Source organism: Taurulus bubalis, assembly GCF_910589615.1.
Source record: "Taurulus bubalis genome assembly, chromosome: 4".
NCBI lineage: Eukaryota > Metazoa > Chordata > Actinopteri > Perciformes > Cottidae > Taurulus > Taurulus bubalis.
The window spans coordinates 25464537-25478129 of NC_136592.1; the positions used below are offsets into that span (position 1 = coordinate 25464537).

At 43.7% G+C, this 13593-nt stretch overlaps 1 protein-coding gene across 1 annotated transcript in view; it reads left to right on the plus strand.

The window, feature by feature from the left end:
- Positions 1-1909: 1909 nt before the first annotated feature.
- myo9aa (myosin IXAa) overlaps positions 1910-13593 on the plus strand; it is a gene marked incomplete at its 5' end in the record, with an annotated part of 73104 nt that continues 61420 nt past the window's right edge. The window contains one exon of the mRNA XM_079217305.1: positions 1910-2794. Coding sequence (XP_079073431.1) covers positions 1910-2794 — 885 coding nt within the window. The remainder of the gene's footprint in view (positions 2795-13593) is intronic.

Genomic DNA, 13593 nt, shown 5'->3' on the forward strand with positions numbered 1-13593 from the left:
ACAACAAAAAACTGACATATTTGAGATTTACTTTTTGTTTGTTTGGTGTGGCCTTTCCCCCATTTATACCTGGTCATATGTAAACGTTTCAAGAACAATTGAGATATTGATTGGAGCTGCAACACTGTAGAAAATGAATCTGCAACATTTCTTTGTTCCAGCTTGTCAAACGTGAGCATTTGATCCTTTTTTCTTTGTCATGAAAATCAACTGAATATCTTTGGGGTTTGGACTGTTTGTCAGACAATACAATACATGTAAAAGAACTACTCCTGGCTGTAGGAAATGACAGCACACATGGCAACTTAAGCAACACAATACGTCGGCATTCCTTTCTCTACCCGCTAGAAAAGAGCAACAGCTGATCGCAACAAGTTGAAGCTCATTCGCCTGCTTTGAAAATGGCTTTCTAAAGGAGAAGTTGAGAGAAGAGCTGAAGGAAAGAGGGTACAATGAAGACAAATTACAGCACGTCACATGATAACTCCTGGAATGCATTGAACGTTGATGAATATGATACACAAGACTGCAACGGTATCTGGTTTCAACGAAAGAAGGAAAACAAAGGCTATCGCAACGAAGGCTTCATCTGCGGTTGACAGATATAAACACAACAAAGTGCCTATTTATATTTTAGCATTATATGTGACGCAAATTATAGTCTTTTAGAAGATCTGCTCACAGTGTGAACACTTTTTAAAAAGCGGCTCATGGCGCTTTTGACTGGGCTTAAGTTGTATTAGTGTCTTTTATGTTTTTAAAAAACATTTCTTGTGGAGCACTTTGTGACGTCCACTCTTGAACGGTATTCTTATTATGTTCATCGTTATTAAAAGCATCGCGATAGCCAGATATTGAACAAAATACTTCTCAGCGACCTGCAGTTCTCTGCTATGGCTTTTTAAGAGCGATCACGTATATTTGTCTTTATTTATTCAACGTTTTGCAGACACACAACCATCCCCGTGCAATGCTGATTAGCTTAGTTATCGTTAAAGGGAACATTTTGCCCGATTTTTGCTAAACGCTTGCGTGTATTGTATGAAAATTCCGGTTCAATTCACCATTCAAAAATAACTTGAATTGATTCATTCAGATGTGGTTTATGAAAGGTTTGTGCTTCAGAGCTCTTCAAAACCTGGTAGTGAGGAAATCATAGAGTTTTTGTCACCGGCTTAGTCACTCCTTTCTGTCTTTCTCTCTCTCTCTCTCTCTCTCTCTCTCTCTCTCTCTCTCTCTCTTTTATCTCTCTCTCTCCGTGGCCTCTTTTCACCCCATGATGTCCCTCTGCTGTGTATTAACGAAGGAACTCGTGAAGGGCGTGATTTGTGTCTTCTTCAGTAAAGAGGCCGGCAGCTGTTGGTCTCGGCGTTGGCGAGGGCTTATGTGTGTGTGTGTGTGTGTGTGTGCTCAGGAGCGTGCATGTGTGTTAATGGTAATCCTGTAGATCCAGATGACTTATCCGTTATCCTTTATGAGTGTGCATGTCGGGGCTCCAGCAAAAATAATTTGGCCCTTTTTAGATTACATAATAGCACATGAAGTCCCTGTGTCATAATCCGACACATTTCGTAATCTGCCTGACTGCAGAGGGCTTTGGTCTGGATTTGGATCAATTCAACAGTTGGTACAAGTCTGCTTTTGTTGCCGTTTCACATCATAGATGCATGCAGTGTCATTCCTGCTGCTGCTTTGCTGTTTCATTTGATGTGTAATCTGTGTTTTCAGCGTCTGCTTCAAACAAGTGATATTTAGATTTTAGACCGATCCTAAATCTTCAGGGTATTGATGGATATCTGTGTCTCTCTCCTCTGCTCCACAGAAGTAATGTCTTGACTCGGCGGTCTCTCCAGCCCAGTAAAGAACGTGCCAGTGCCGGGCTGCTGCTAATGGGAACTCCTGCTCCGCCATGAGTGCTCGTGATGGCGTTGGTGGCGCCGGTGGCATGGGCACCCTGGGCCGGCGGCCGCGCTTCGAGAACTCCGAGTTCACCCTGCGCATCTACCCAGGCACCCTGGCCGAGGGCACCATCTACTGCCCGATCAGCGCCCGCAAGACCACCACTGCCGCCGAGGCCATCGAACGCGTCATTGAGCGCCTGCATCTGGACCGCACCAAGTGTTACGTTCTGGCTGAGGTGAAGGAGTTCGGTGGGGAAGAATGGGTGCTGAACCCCTGCGACTGTCCCGTGCAGAGGATGATGCTCTGGCCCCGCGTGGCGTTAGAGCTCCGCCCGCTGTCCGGCGGCGAGGATTACCGCTTCCTCCTCAGGCAGAAGAACCTGGACGGCTCCATCCACTATGGCGGCAGCCTCCAGATGTGGCTGCAGGTCACAGAGGAGCGCCGGCGCATGGTGGAGCGTGGCCTGCTGCCACAGCCTGACTCTCAGGGGGACCACGCAGATCTGTGCCACCTGCCGGAGCTCAACGAGCGCTCGCTGCTGGACAACCTGCGCTCGCGCTTCCGGCAGGAAAAGATCTACACGTACGTCGGAAGCATCCTCATCGTCATTAACCCGTTCAAGTTCCTGCCCATCTACAACCCCAAGTATGTGAAGATGTACGATAATCACGCGCTGGGCAATTTGGAGCCACATATTTATGCTGTGGCGGACGTGGCGTACCACGCCATGCTGCAGAGGGAGAGCAATCAGTGCATTGTTATATCTGGGGAGAGCGGCTCTGGGAAGACGCAAAGCACCAACTTTCTCATTCATCACCTGACCGCTCTCAGCCAGAAGGGATTTGCCAGCGGAGTGGAGCAGATCATCTTGGGGGCCGGGCCAGTGCTAGAGGTAAGCAGAAAGCATTCTGGGATTCAATGAATACGCATTTGACGTTTGCGAGTGTGCTCTGCTGATGACGAAGCTGCGCATTAAAGACTTGAGGCAGACCAAAGTTACAAGAATGACGACTTTAGACTCGGCTGCAATGAGACGACATTGAATTGAGACTATAGACTCCCGAAAGACGAGACGTCATTTGTGTTTTTTAAATTCTTGAACTGAGACTGAAATGACTTGAAACTTGATGTGAATTTGCCTCAAAAGACAGACTGTTCTTGCTAATAATGCAGCCATGTCATAGTTGTAAGAGAACGATAACTGTCTTCTGGAGTTATTCAAGTCATACCATTATGTGTGGGCTGATGTTTGCCTGTATAAATGGATTGATTCCTGCGAGTGTCTGTCATTCTGTGTCTTTTTAACATCAGTTACACAACGCTGCTCAGCCACAACTGTCTCTGTGGTCTTCCCTGTGTCATGCAGAGGTTTTATTGCACTTTGGGTCCATCTGTGTGGGGATTATGTCGCACACACAGAGGAGCTGCAAACAGCCAGTGGCCTATCAGTGGTTGTAGTATTATACTTGTTTCGATTACTGCCATTTGTTTTCTGCACAGGGGAAAGATTGTCTGACCGTAGACCTTGCAGAGGCCTCGGTGAAGGAAACCGGTTGTTTTCATATCTCTCGAGACATTCCACTCATATTCTTTTTCTTCTTCGGGAACCTGTCTCTCTAAATGCACGCCCATCAAGAGTCTTCGACAGGTTCACAACCACACATTGTTTTCTTGTTTGTCTTCAACTAAATTCCTGACGGTTACATAACACCCTCTTACTATATGCACAATGCTGCCAGTCAGGAAGTCAAATACTGGTTGCTTATTGGAAAGAGTGTTGCTGTTTTTTTATAAGGGGTTGTATCGCCCACTATCACCTGACCACCCGCTTGTTACACTTGATTCACGTACAAAGAACGAGGGCAGTGCTCACAGAGATGCATACACTGCCTTCTGGTATTTCGTCATCTAGGTAGTCGGCCATGATGGTGCAAATGTGGTTAATATCTACCAGCCAAATAAGTTATGGTATCTCGACGTTGAGGCCACTCTGTCAGAGGCAATGCCATTTTTGGAATTGTTAATGTATTATTTCAGTTCCTCCTCATGTAATACAATGAAGATCCTGCCAGTGTTCCCAGTCTTAAAGCCAAGTTGAAACTGGCAGTTTGGAAGCCAGGTTCAAAGGTAACCGGCAAGACAACAATCTTTGCAACAAGTAGCTCTCCACTGCGTTTCATTGCCTTCGGTTTAGCAAACACAGTTCCCAGGAATGCCATTCATTGGTGTGTCTGCGTGGTTAATGAGTAAGCGTATTGGGTTAATCCTTGACGCTGCAACACGAGTGAGTAGTTTTGAGTGCAGAGGAGCAGCCTTTAATTGTTTGCACAGTGAGATTGCGTATCAGCTCGCTGGTGATTGATGCCAAGACTGGAGCTGCTGTGCTACTGCAGAGAAAGAGAGAGAGAGAGAGATAGAGGGGAGGAACGGCAGACAACATGACCTCATTGGAAAACGTAATCTTCATTTCCATGTAGACGAGCAGCACAGGAGGAATGATGAATGCCGTTTTTAACATTCTGTGGATTTCTTTAAGTTGCTTCATCGCCACCTGTAATTGTGTAAAGGCATATTTCATCACAGGATTTTGTATAGAAGTTTGATGTCCTGGTCACAGTAATAAAAAGTGCTGACCTCGACTTGAGTTCATGTGCTTGAGTTTGAATTTAACCTTGACTCTGCCATGCGCCATTTGGTTTAAAGAGCTGAGCCTCAGTCTGCAGGTGTCGATGGTTGGAGTTGTTGGGAAGTTGTTTAAAGCCATTTGTGACTCCAGAAGGAGCTGCACAAAGTCTGATAAAGGTCCTCAAGTGATGTCACTTGAGTCGGTGCCAGTTGGGTCTGGGAAGAACTGAGCGTACCAGCCTTCAGTAGGCGGCTCCTCATCTCTGCTTGAGGCCACATTAGTTATCATTACCAGCAAAACAAACAGGAATCTCAGACCAAGCTGTCATCAGCCGAGTTGCATTATAGGTAACGTAGGTGCAGTTTGACAAGGAATGACAAATGCGTGGCATAACAAATACTGCATGAGTTTTGATAATTTGTAGAACTGTCTATTGCACGTCTGACTGTTATAGAGGTGAAATGTTGAATTTTCTTTTAAAGAAAATGGAGAAGTTACGAGTGAAAGATCATCAACGACAGATTCTACAGTGGTAGTAAATGTTGAACAGGTTGTATAACTTCTTTGCCAGGATGTATAACTTCTTTGCCATATCTGCTAGGATTCATTCGGGTTGTCTCATAACTTTACAGCAGCCGTTTACTTCAAGTGACCAAATTTAGTAGATGGGGTTTTAAAGTTTTAGGAATCTGGTTTAGTGTTTTCAATGTTCTCCAAATCCAGTATCAGATCTGTGGGTCCCAGCTTAATGCTGCTATTTGTCTCATCAGAATTAAGGGTAAAATAATAAGCATCAAACAAGCAGTTTGGTGAAATAATTATGGAAACAAATGTCCAAAGGCTACCCAGAAAGCAAATATTATACTTTTTCAGTGGATTCAATTTTTTGTGCACTAAAATGTCCAGTTTTTAGGACTGATTTTGATCAGACATTATGAAGGCAGAGCATTAAATAAAACATAAATTTCCATCAAAGGTTTATTTTATAAGTTGTATAGGTTTAATCCTTGCTTAACGGCAGTGATGTTGGGTTTCATTTAGCTCTATCAAAGACCAGGACCGTGTTGAGCCTTCAAGACAACAGTTCTTGAGCAGAGCAGACAGGCGTTTCCTGCTGACTGTCAGTCGCAGGCTGAACTCGCCTCCAGGCCAAAGGCGTATGGAGATTTTTTTTCTCCCCTTTTTAACTCCTGATAGAGGATATCACTTACAAGAGCTTTTGGCCTTTTTTTTTTGGGAAACCAGCCAACAGCTGCATCAACGTGTTAAGATCCTGACAAGCCCTGTCGCTCTAGTGCTTCAATTAATACGACTCAGCCTCAAGGAGATGAAAACCTAAACCGTGTTGCGCTGGTTAGATAAACACAGCGAGTTACTATGTTTTGGTTGAACGCGGTTATTACAGTAAATTAAGAACATTAGAGATGTGACAGACAGGCTTCACTTATGATGTAGTTTAAAGAGGAATAGACTGATCTTACTGATGTCACCTTCAATACCCTTTGACTTCATTTCCCCCTGTAGAATGAAATGCGTGAAGTAAGACAAATACTCCACCTGATGTTGGTTTAGTGCTTATCTGTGGTCTGTCATTCTTCACGCTGTTTTCCTTCTTGTGCCAGATATGACTGAAATTGACATTACGCTTTACATTCCTGTGAGTACTGCACAATGGCATTTATTGTGTGAAATGGTTTGGGTAGTCTCCTTTTGTTTCCATGTCAACATCAAACATTGTGTGTTTTTCTTTACGGCCTTTCCCAATGCACAACTTTCTGTGATCACATTTTAAAGCTACATAACTGTGTATGCTGTAGACACAGACTGACATTAGCTATTAAGCACAGGGTCCTCATGGATCCTTAACAAGTCTCAAAAGACACTGAATGAATAAATCTAAAAAATAAGGCCTTAGTAGTGTTACATTGTCTTAAATCAATCTGTCAAAAGTCTTAAAAATGCTAAGACATGGAAAGCAGGATGCTAGGAATGTTTTTTTCTGTCTGTTTGCTAAACCAGGCGATGTCTACGAGGCACCGTGTATTTTATGCAGGGAATGTTGGAGACATGGAGAGCGAGAAACATAAAATTAATGTCCAAAGTAGGTATGATAATGCAAGATGTGGTTAAAAATGCTACAGGATGGGGTGTCATTGTAGCCGAATGGTTAACATAAGTACAACCCTGTCTCTTCAGTATCTGTGTAGAAATAGAAAAGTACTACAGTGACCTAATTTAATATCCATGTCTTTATGGAACATAACAGATTTGGATTTGTGGCATTTTCTGGTCCCAAGACGGGGCGATGTAATGCGTTACAATTTTAAGAAGGAGCTGGTTGGGGTTCAACGTTGTTGTTGACACTGATGAAAACAAAGACTGCTCACAGGAAGCGCGGTCATTTGTTTGTACATCTGAGTCCAAGTGACGGCTTAATTTGAGCTCAGCTGTCTTCTGCTCTCCCTCTTGGTCAAGTGGAGGAGTATGGGGTTACCTCACGCCGCTCACTCTGACCATGCATCATCAGGATCTGCTTTCCAAGACCGGAGAGGAGGCGTCACAGGGCATTAGTGCAGGAGCACAGCTAAGTGTGTGTGTGTGTGTGTGTGTGTGTGTGTGGGACACTGGACTGCTATCAAAGGCTCGACCCACTTTCATGTGCGCGCTCACATGAATTCACAGGGCACAGAGGCATGAACGCTCTCGATCATTACACTTTATGGCGACGTGAACACAGTTACGAGCCAAACGTATAAACGATACTTCGGCTCCAGTCATTGTGACGCTTAAACCTGCATTAATCCATGTCTTTTATACTAACACTGAAAAAGGCCACTGCAAAATATCAGCCATAATGCAAAAATCACATAAAATGGACTAACATCTTAATTGCCAGGTTATTAATTTACATTAATTAAGATACCTTTTGATAATTGCTGAAGTATGTAAACGTTATGAATGCTGCTTACCCCCCCCCAACATTTGTTATTGTCTTTTTTTTAAACAAACACTGTCCATAAAACTATATATATATACACACAATCTTTTTTTATTTTTGGACTGGTGGTCAGACAAAAAAAAAAGAAGCTATCTGGCGCTCTAGGAAATGCTGATGGGAATTATTCACCATTTCCCGACATTTTATAAACCAAGCAATTCCTGAATTAATCATGACTTAACCGATAATGAAAATAATAGTTAGTTTTGCTTGTATGATTTCCACATTTACTGTTTCCCATAGTCGTGTCTGTGAAGTTCTCATCAACCCCCCATAGGGAGCTTTTTACCCGTTATAAAGCTCTGATCCCATCTGGACGACATCAGACAGACAAAGCTGGTGAGGAACGACACACATCTAAGGGCTAAATACCCAGAGGTTTCCTCAGGAGTTAAACTCGGCTTCAGTTAATGTTGGACTTCTTGATGTGTACATAAACTTCGCGCCGTGTCTGCAGTGACAACTTCATAAGCCATATACTGTCTATGTGATGGCTGTGTCAGCTTGTTATTTATGTAACTCTGTGTGGCTAAAAAGATCCATCAACAGTGTGAGGTTTGTTTTCTTTCGGACACAAAGACAACTCTGGTAGTTCTTTGTTAAAGTGCAATGTGTCCGGATCGCACCTGCTAGTTGCATCATTTTTGCCGGTGGAGGACATGCAGGCCTTGTTTGGCTCCGGTGAGCTCTGGAGCTCCTGTTGTGCTCCTCCGGCGTTCCCGGCCAACAGAAACACTCCCAGTGTGAGTCAACCCGGGTCAGCAGATTCACCTCTCAGCATTTCCCTCACTGCTGCTACCTCGATACACTCAGAGACGCTACACACACACGTTTGTACATTTAATACCCGTCTTCCCCCAGAGCCCACACCGACACAGAGTAGGATTAGTGTGTGTTACTGGGATCTCCACCAACTGGGCGGGGTCCAGTCAGATCTACTGTTCCCCTGAAGGTGTTGTTTTCCTCAGGCCCGAGGTGGAAAAGAAGAAGAAAAAAAGAGACGGGGAATGATCGAGCGCCGTCCGTGTGCAGTGTCCTCTCATCTGAGTGTACAGTTACAGCGCTGTGTGTTTTTACTGAGGTTGAAACCAGAGTAAAGAGTGTCACGGTACTGGACTGTAGGTTGAGTAACACAGACGTCTCGAGTGCCCAGTGATCCGTACGACAAACTCTAGCCGAGAAGCAAAAACACACAGTGGCAAGTTACACAAGCCGGTCACTATAGAGTTGTTTGCGCAACTTGAGGTTCGCCGTGTTGTTGAAGAACAGAGTTGCATTGGTCTCTGAGCTGCTACCCGCCTCACCATGGAATGAGGATTATGTAACATCGAGCCATATGTTTGGAGTTGTTTGCACAGGGTTATCGCAGACGATCGAGGGATGACTGATCTGTCACGGACACACTGGTGCTCAAATCATGCTCTCAAACAATGTAACTCTTTGTGTCGGGAGATGTGCAGAAAATATAATGGCATCATATTTTGAGGAAATCTGTCAATATTGGGACGATATTTTATGGTTGAGATTTGCTGCTTTTTGATAAATAATCATCAGTAAAAATTGCCAAAATGACTAAGAACTCAATAATGTTACACAATGTTAACATAGTATTTTGATTGTTATATAGTAATGTATTACAATAACATAGAACTGTCTGATTCATACACTTGCATCACTTTATTGTAATGCAGCCTTTATAACCACGGGAAGACAATACTAGAATCAAAGACAATATCTAGTCTCATATCACAACATTGACATGATATTGTATTATATTAACAATAGGAAGCAGAAGTCACATCCAGCCTAGTCTTGGTTTCTCTAGCTTCTGTCCAAAGTCTAAAAACTACAGCGCGCATGAAAACACAGCTGCTGACGTTGTCATCATATTTATCCACACACAAGTAATTTCCCCGAATTTTCAGCTGTATTACCTGTTATCCTCATTTGTTAAGTTGGGAATGCAAACGTGGGGCTTATGGGAAATGGTGTTTATCAAAGGCTACTAAAAACGGAAACACTGAGGAAAACCGTCGTCCTCATCTAAACGTATAGAGTTAACATATAGAGCTGATACCGTTAATACAATCTTCCCTTCAGCTAGTTTCATCCGGTCAATATGAAGCAATGACGACGCACAAGCATCAACGCAATACTTTGTTTCAACGAACGGCATTTTGCTCGAGCTGAACGAAGCCGAATGCCAACAACAACTCCAGCTGTTCCTTTTCACTGAGTGTGTTTATCTCGCCAACCCGGTGCCAAGCTCTGATTTTTTTTTTTTTTTTTTTTTTTCCCTCTGAAACCGTATACATGCAGACTAGTTCAACTGTCTGGGAAAGAAGAGCACATCGCGTTCCTGCCCCGATTTGAGCGGACAGTCGAGTTGATAGAGCCTCTCGCTCTGACTGTAACAGCTTGAGGTCAGAGGTCACGGAGAGATCTGCTGCAGCCACGTCAGGCCCTTCTTCGCTCAGTCTAGCTTGTGTTGTGTAGCAGGTCAAAACCATCTTTAATGAAACGTTCCTCCAGTTGGATCATTCGCTCTGCGCAGGTGACGCGGTCATAGAAGTTGCTTTAACTTGCATATTGCATTCATTGTCACAGTTGCAACTAAAACAATTAACTATTTGGATAATCAAATCATCATTTCTGTAATTTTTCAAGAATGAATAGTGAGGGGCTAAACATTGTTAGATATGCTGCTTTTCTTTTGTCGTATGTTCTTGGAAAACGATTTTGGATCCCACAAAACATGACGCTTGAAGCTTCACACAATGAATCAATTAACCAATAATTATATCTACCATCTATAATAATAATCTCTTCGTTGCATCCAGATTGTTATGGCCTATGATAGTAACTTTTCTTACAGGATGTGAAGCCTTGTCTGTTGTGTCTTTCATCACGCTTTTTGAGCCAACTAGCCGGTCGTCAGCAACAGATGTCGGCAGCAGCACGACAATGTGCCTGTTTGTGTCCTCTCACAGGCTCTTTATTTATGCTGGGGTGCGCCAGAGTTTGCAGGTGCCTCGTCAGCAACACACACACACACACACACACACACACACACACACACACACACACACACACACACACACACACACACACACACACACACACACACACACCATGGTCAGCACTTGCTGTCGGACTCGACCAGCTGCCCTACTGCCCTGACTACACCTGCAGCAGCGTGTCACATGGAAATGAGACGGACAGAAAAGGCTTTATTCTGTGGACCGGCTCTCTTCGTCTTCAGACTAAATTAGTCTGTAGCACACACACAACTCTGTGTAGACCATGCCATCAATTACAGCAACGTTGTTTGTTCCGATTATGTGTTTTTTGATGAAAAGTCTGACCAGTTTATCTTCACACACGTAGAGCTGAAACAAGCAGCCGATTGATTCATCGTATGAGTCATTTTTCGCAACAGATAAGCCTAGATTCACAGGTTCCAGCTGCTCAAATGGGAAATATTTTCTGGTTCCTACACCTGAAAGTAGTTTGGACTTAATATTTTTTTATTTTAGACAGCTGATTTTAAGAAGAATTTGGGAAATCATGATTAATAACATTTGCCCCCCCCCCCCCCCTTTTTTTTTTGTCATTTTGATTTTAAATTTAAAACAAAACTCACAGAATTATTGTTTGTTGCAGCCTGGTGTCATTTTAGTTCTGGAAAGAAATCCCACGAGCCAAAAAAAGAAGAGGTTTAATTGAAATCTGCTTTTCTTAGATGACACACTGATGCTGAGATTCATGCACTCCCTTCTGTTGCTGTCACTTTGTTCATCTGCAGCTGGCCAGATGTTGCCCCCCCTTCCTTCCTTTGAAACCCTCCTCTGATTTGGTGAAGCAGCGGATGTTCTGGATTGTTTTAAAATCCCTCCCCTCTGCTCTTCTCCTGTAGGAGTGGCAACAACAGAAAGAGTCTTCTTTTGATGCTCTTTCACAGAAACAGGTCCGCTTTGCTGTATGAAATGCAAACCTATTCAAATTCAGGAAAAGGATAAGTCATGTCTTTGTATACAATCTCTTTCTTATAAAAACCCCAAAATGTGATTGCATATACTAAAATTGGAAACCAACCCCTTTTCCATCCTCATGATTTTAAGTATTAATGAATCCGTTACATAAATGCTGAAAGCGCGCCCTCCGCTCCTCACTCCTCACAGTTGCATAAACCCTCACAGGTGACCTCTCGCTCTGCTGCGAGGTCCTCATGTGGCGTCTGAGACTTTGTGGGGGTTTGTGGTCATCTTGCGCTTCCCCTCTATCCAGATGTGTTGCAATAAAACAGAGTGTGAAAAGAGCACACATCTGGAAGGGAGCAGAAAACATGAGGGATGTCACCCGCGTTCATGGAAAGTTCATCGCAGTGCGGCTCTGTATATTTTCCGGTAGTTTGTCTTTTGTTGGTGCCAAGTTGAGGAAAATTAGATGACATGGAAACATCTCTTCTGGACCTGGAAGTTGTTTTGCTTATAGCAAAGATCAGATTTGGCTTTTTGTACCACTGATACGTTATCACTGCAGGAAAGGAAAAGCAATTATGAAGTGCCGTTATCGCGCTCCTAGTTCTCTGTGCCTCTTTCCCCCTCTTCCTCTGTTGGCCCGTAACTACGATAGCGGTGTGTCTATCTCCATGTTAACTGTCCCGAATAATGGCTCTGAAGAGGCGTTGTAAGTGTGGACGGAGGAGATATGGTTCCCTTCTGTCATAAAGCTTTTAACAGCAGCGACTTCCAGACATCACCGCGCCTGCTTCAATCATTAAAGGACCATGAGTGGAGTTCGCTCCACGTACGGCTGCATTTCCCTTTGATGTAGTACACTCGGACCTTATTACTCTTATTTGAATTTCTTGAATCTTTTTGGACTTTCTCAAGCTTTCTGAGGAAAGTAACTTTGTAGGATAACCCACTTTTTCTTTGAGGTTTAAATTTGTAGGACACTTGATCAAGTCGGTTCTATTTACATATAATAAATATCACAAATCACAGATTATGAAAAAAAAAAAAACGTCTATATGAAAGGTAGACCGTGGAGTTTTCAATGGACACATTTTGCTTCTACCTCCTGTTCCTCCAGCATGGAGTAACTAGAAAGTAGTATAGCACAAATAAACAAGGCAGGTTTGAAAATATTCCAAAATTGTACTTTTCAACTGTTTTATTAGGAAGGAAAAGAATTCAACGTGTGTGTGTTGAGCCTCAAGGATACACACGCTGAATGTAAACACTGCAGGGTAGCTTCGCAGTACAGCTCCGTCATGAGCGCAGTGAGGTCATTCGCTCGTAGCTTATTTTCCCTTACATTGAAGTCCAAGAATGGAGCAGGCCAGCTTTTCAGATTAGATAATTAACCACTTAATTCCAGACAATGTATAACATACTCTGCCTATTCATCTTGATCGGGTTGTTTGATGCTTTAAAGATAACGTGTTCATGTGTGCGGCTCAGCCAGTTTCACACGTCTGTGTGTAATGTACGACCGAGGACCCAAAGGTGACGGATATTCTAGGACGCTCACGGGATTGGACAGAGTTTCAATGTTTGTGACTCTCAGATATAACTAATAGGATTGACCTCCTTTCTGCTCCGACCACGTGGCTTAGCTTTAGCGTATTGATTGTGCTAAGTCACTCCCCTCACCTGGCGGCCTTGTCCTGCTTCAGCGTTAGCATAGCGCTGGCCAGCTAATGCTCGACATGTGGCCTACATATGGGCGTGCTGCTGGTGAGACCACCTGTTCTGACTTTGCTCCAACATGGCTAAGTGTTTGGACGGAGCTTTACGAACATGACCTGGGTGTTGGCTAATGACCGAGAGGTCAAAACACACACACCCACCCCACACACACACACACACACACACACACACATACACACATACACACATAGCTTCTTCTGTCAGCTGAAGTTAGAGGTCACCTGGAGCTTATGCACTTCACTGCAAGTATGTGCCGTATTTGTCATAGAAATGGAGAGCTTTCGACACGTCTACTCGCGCGTCTACTCGTAGACGAGCGGCTTGTGCTTGTGACAGTGGGCGTCCCGTAA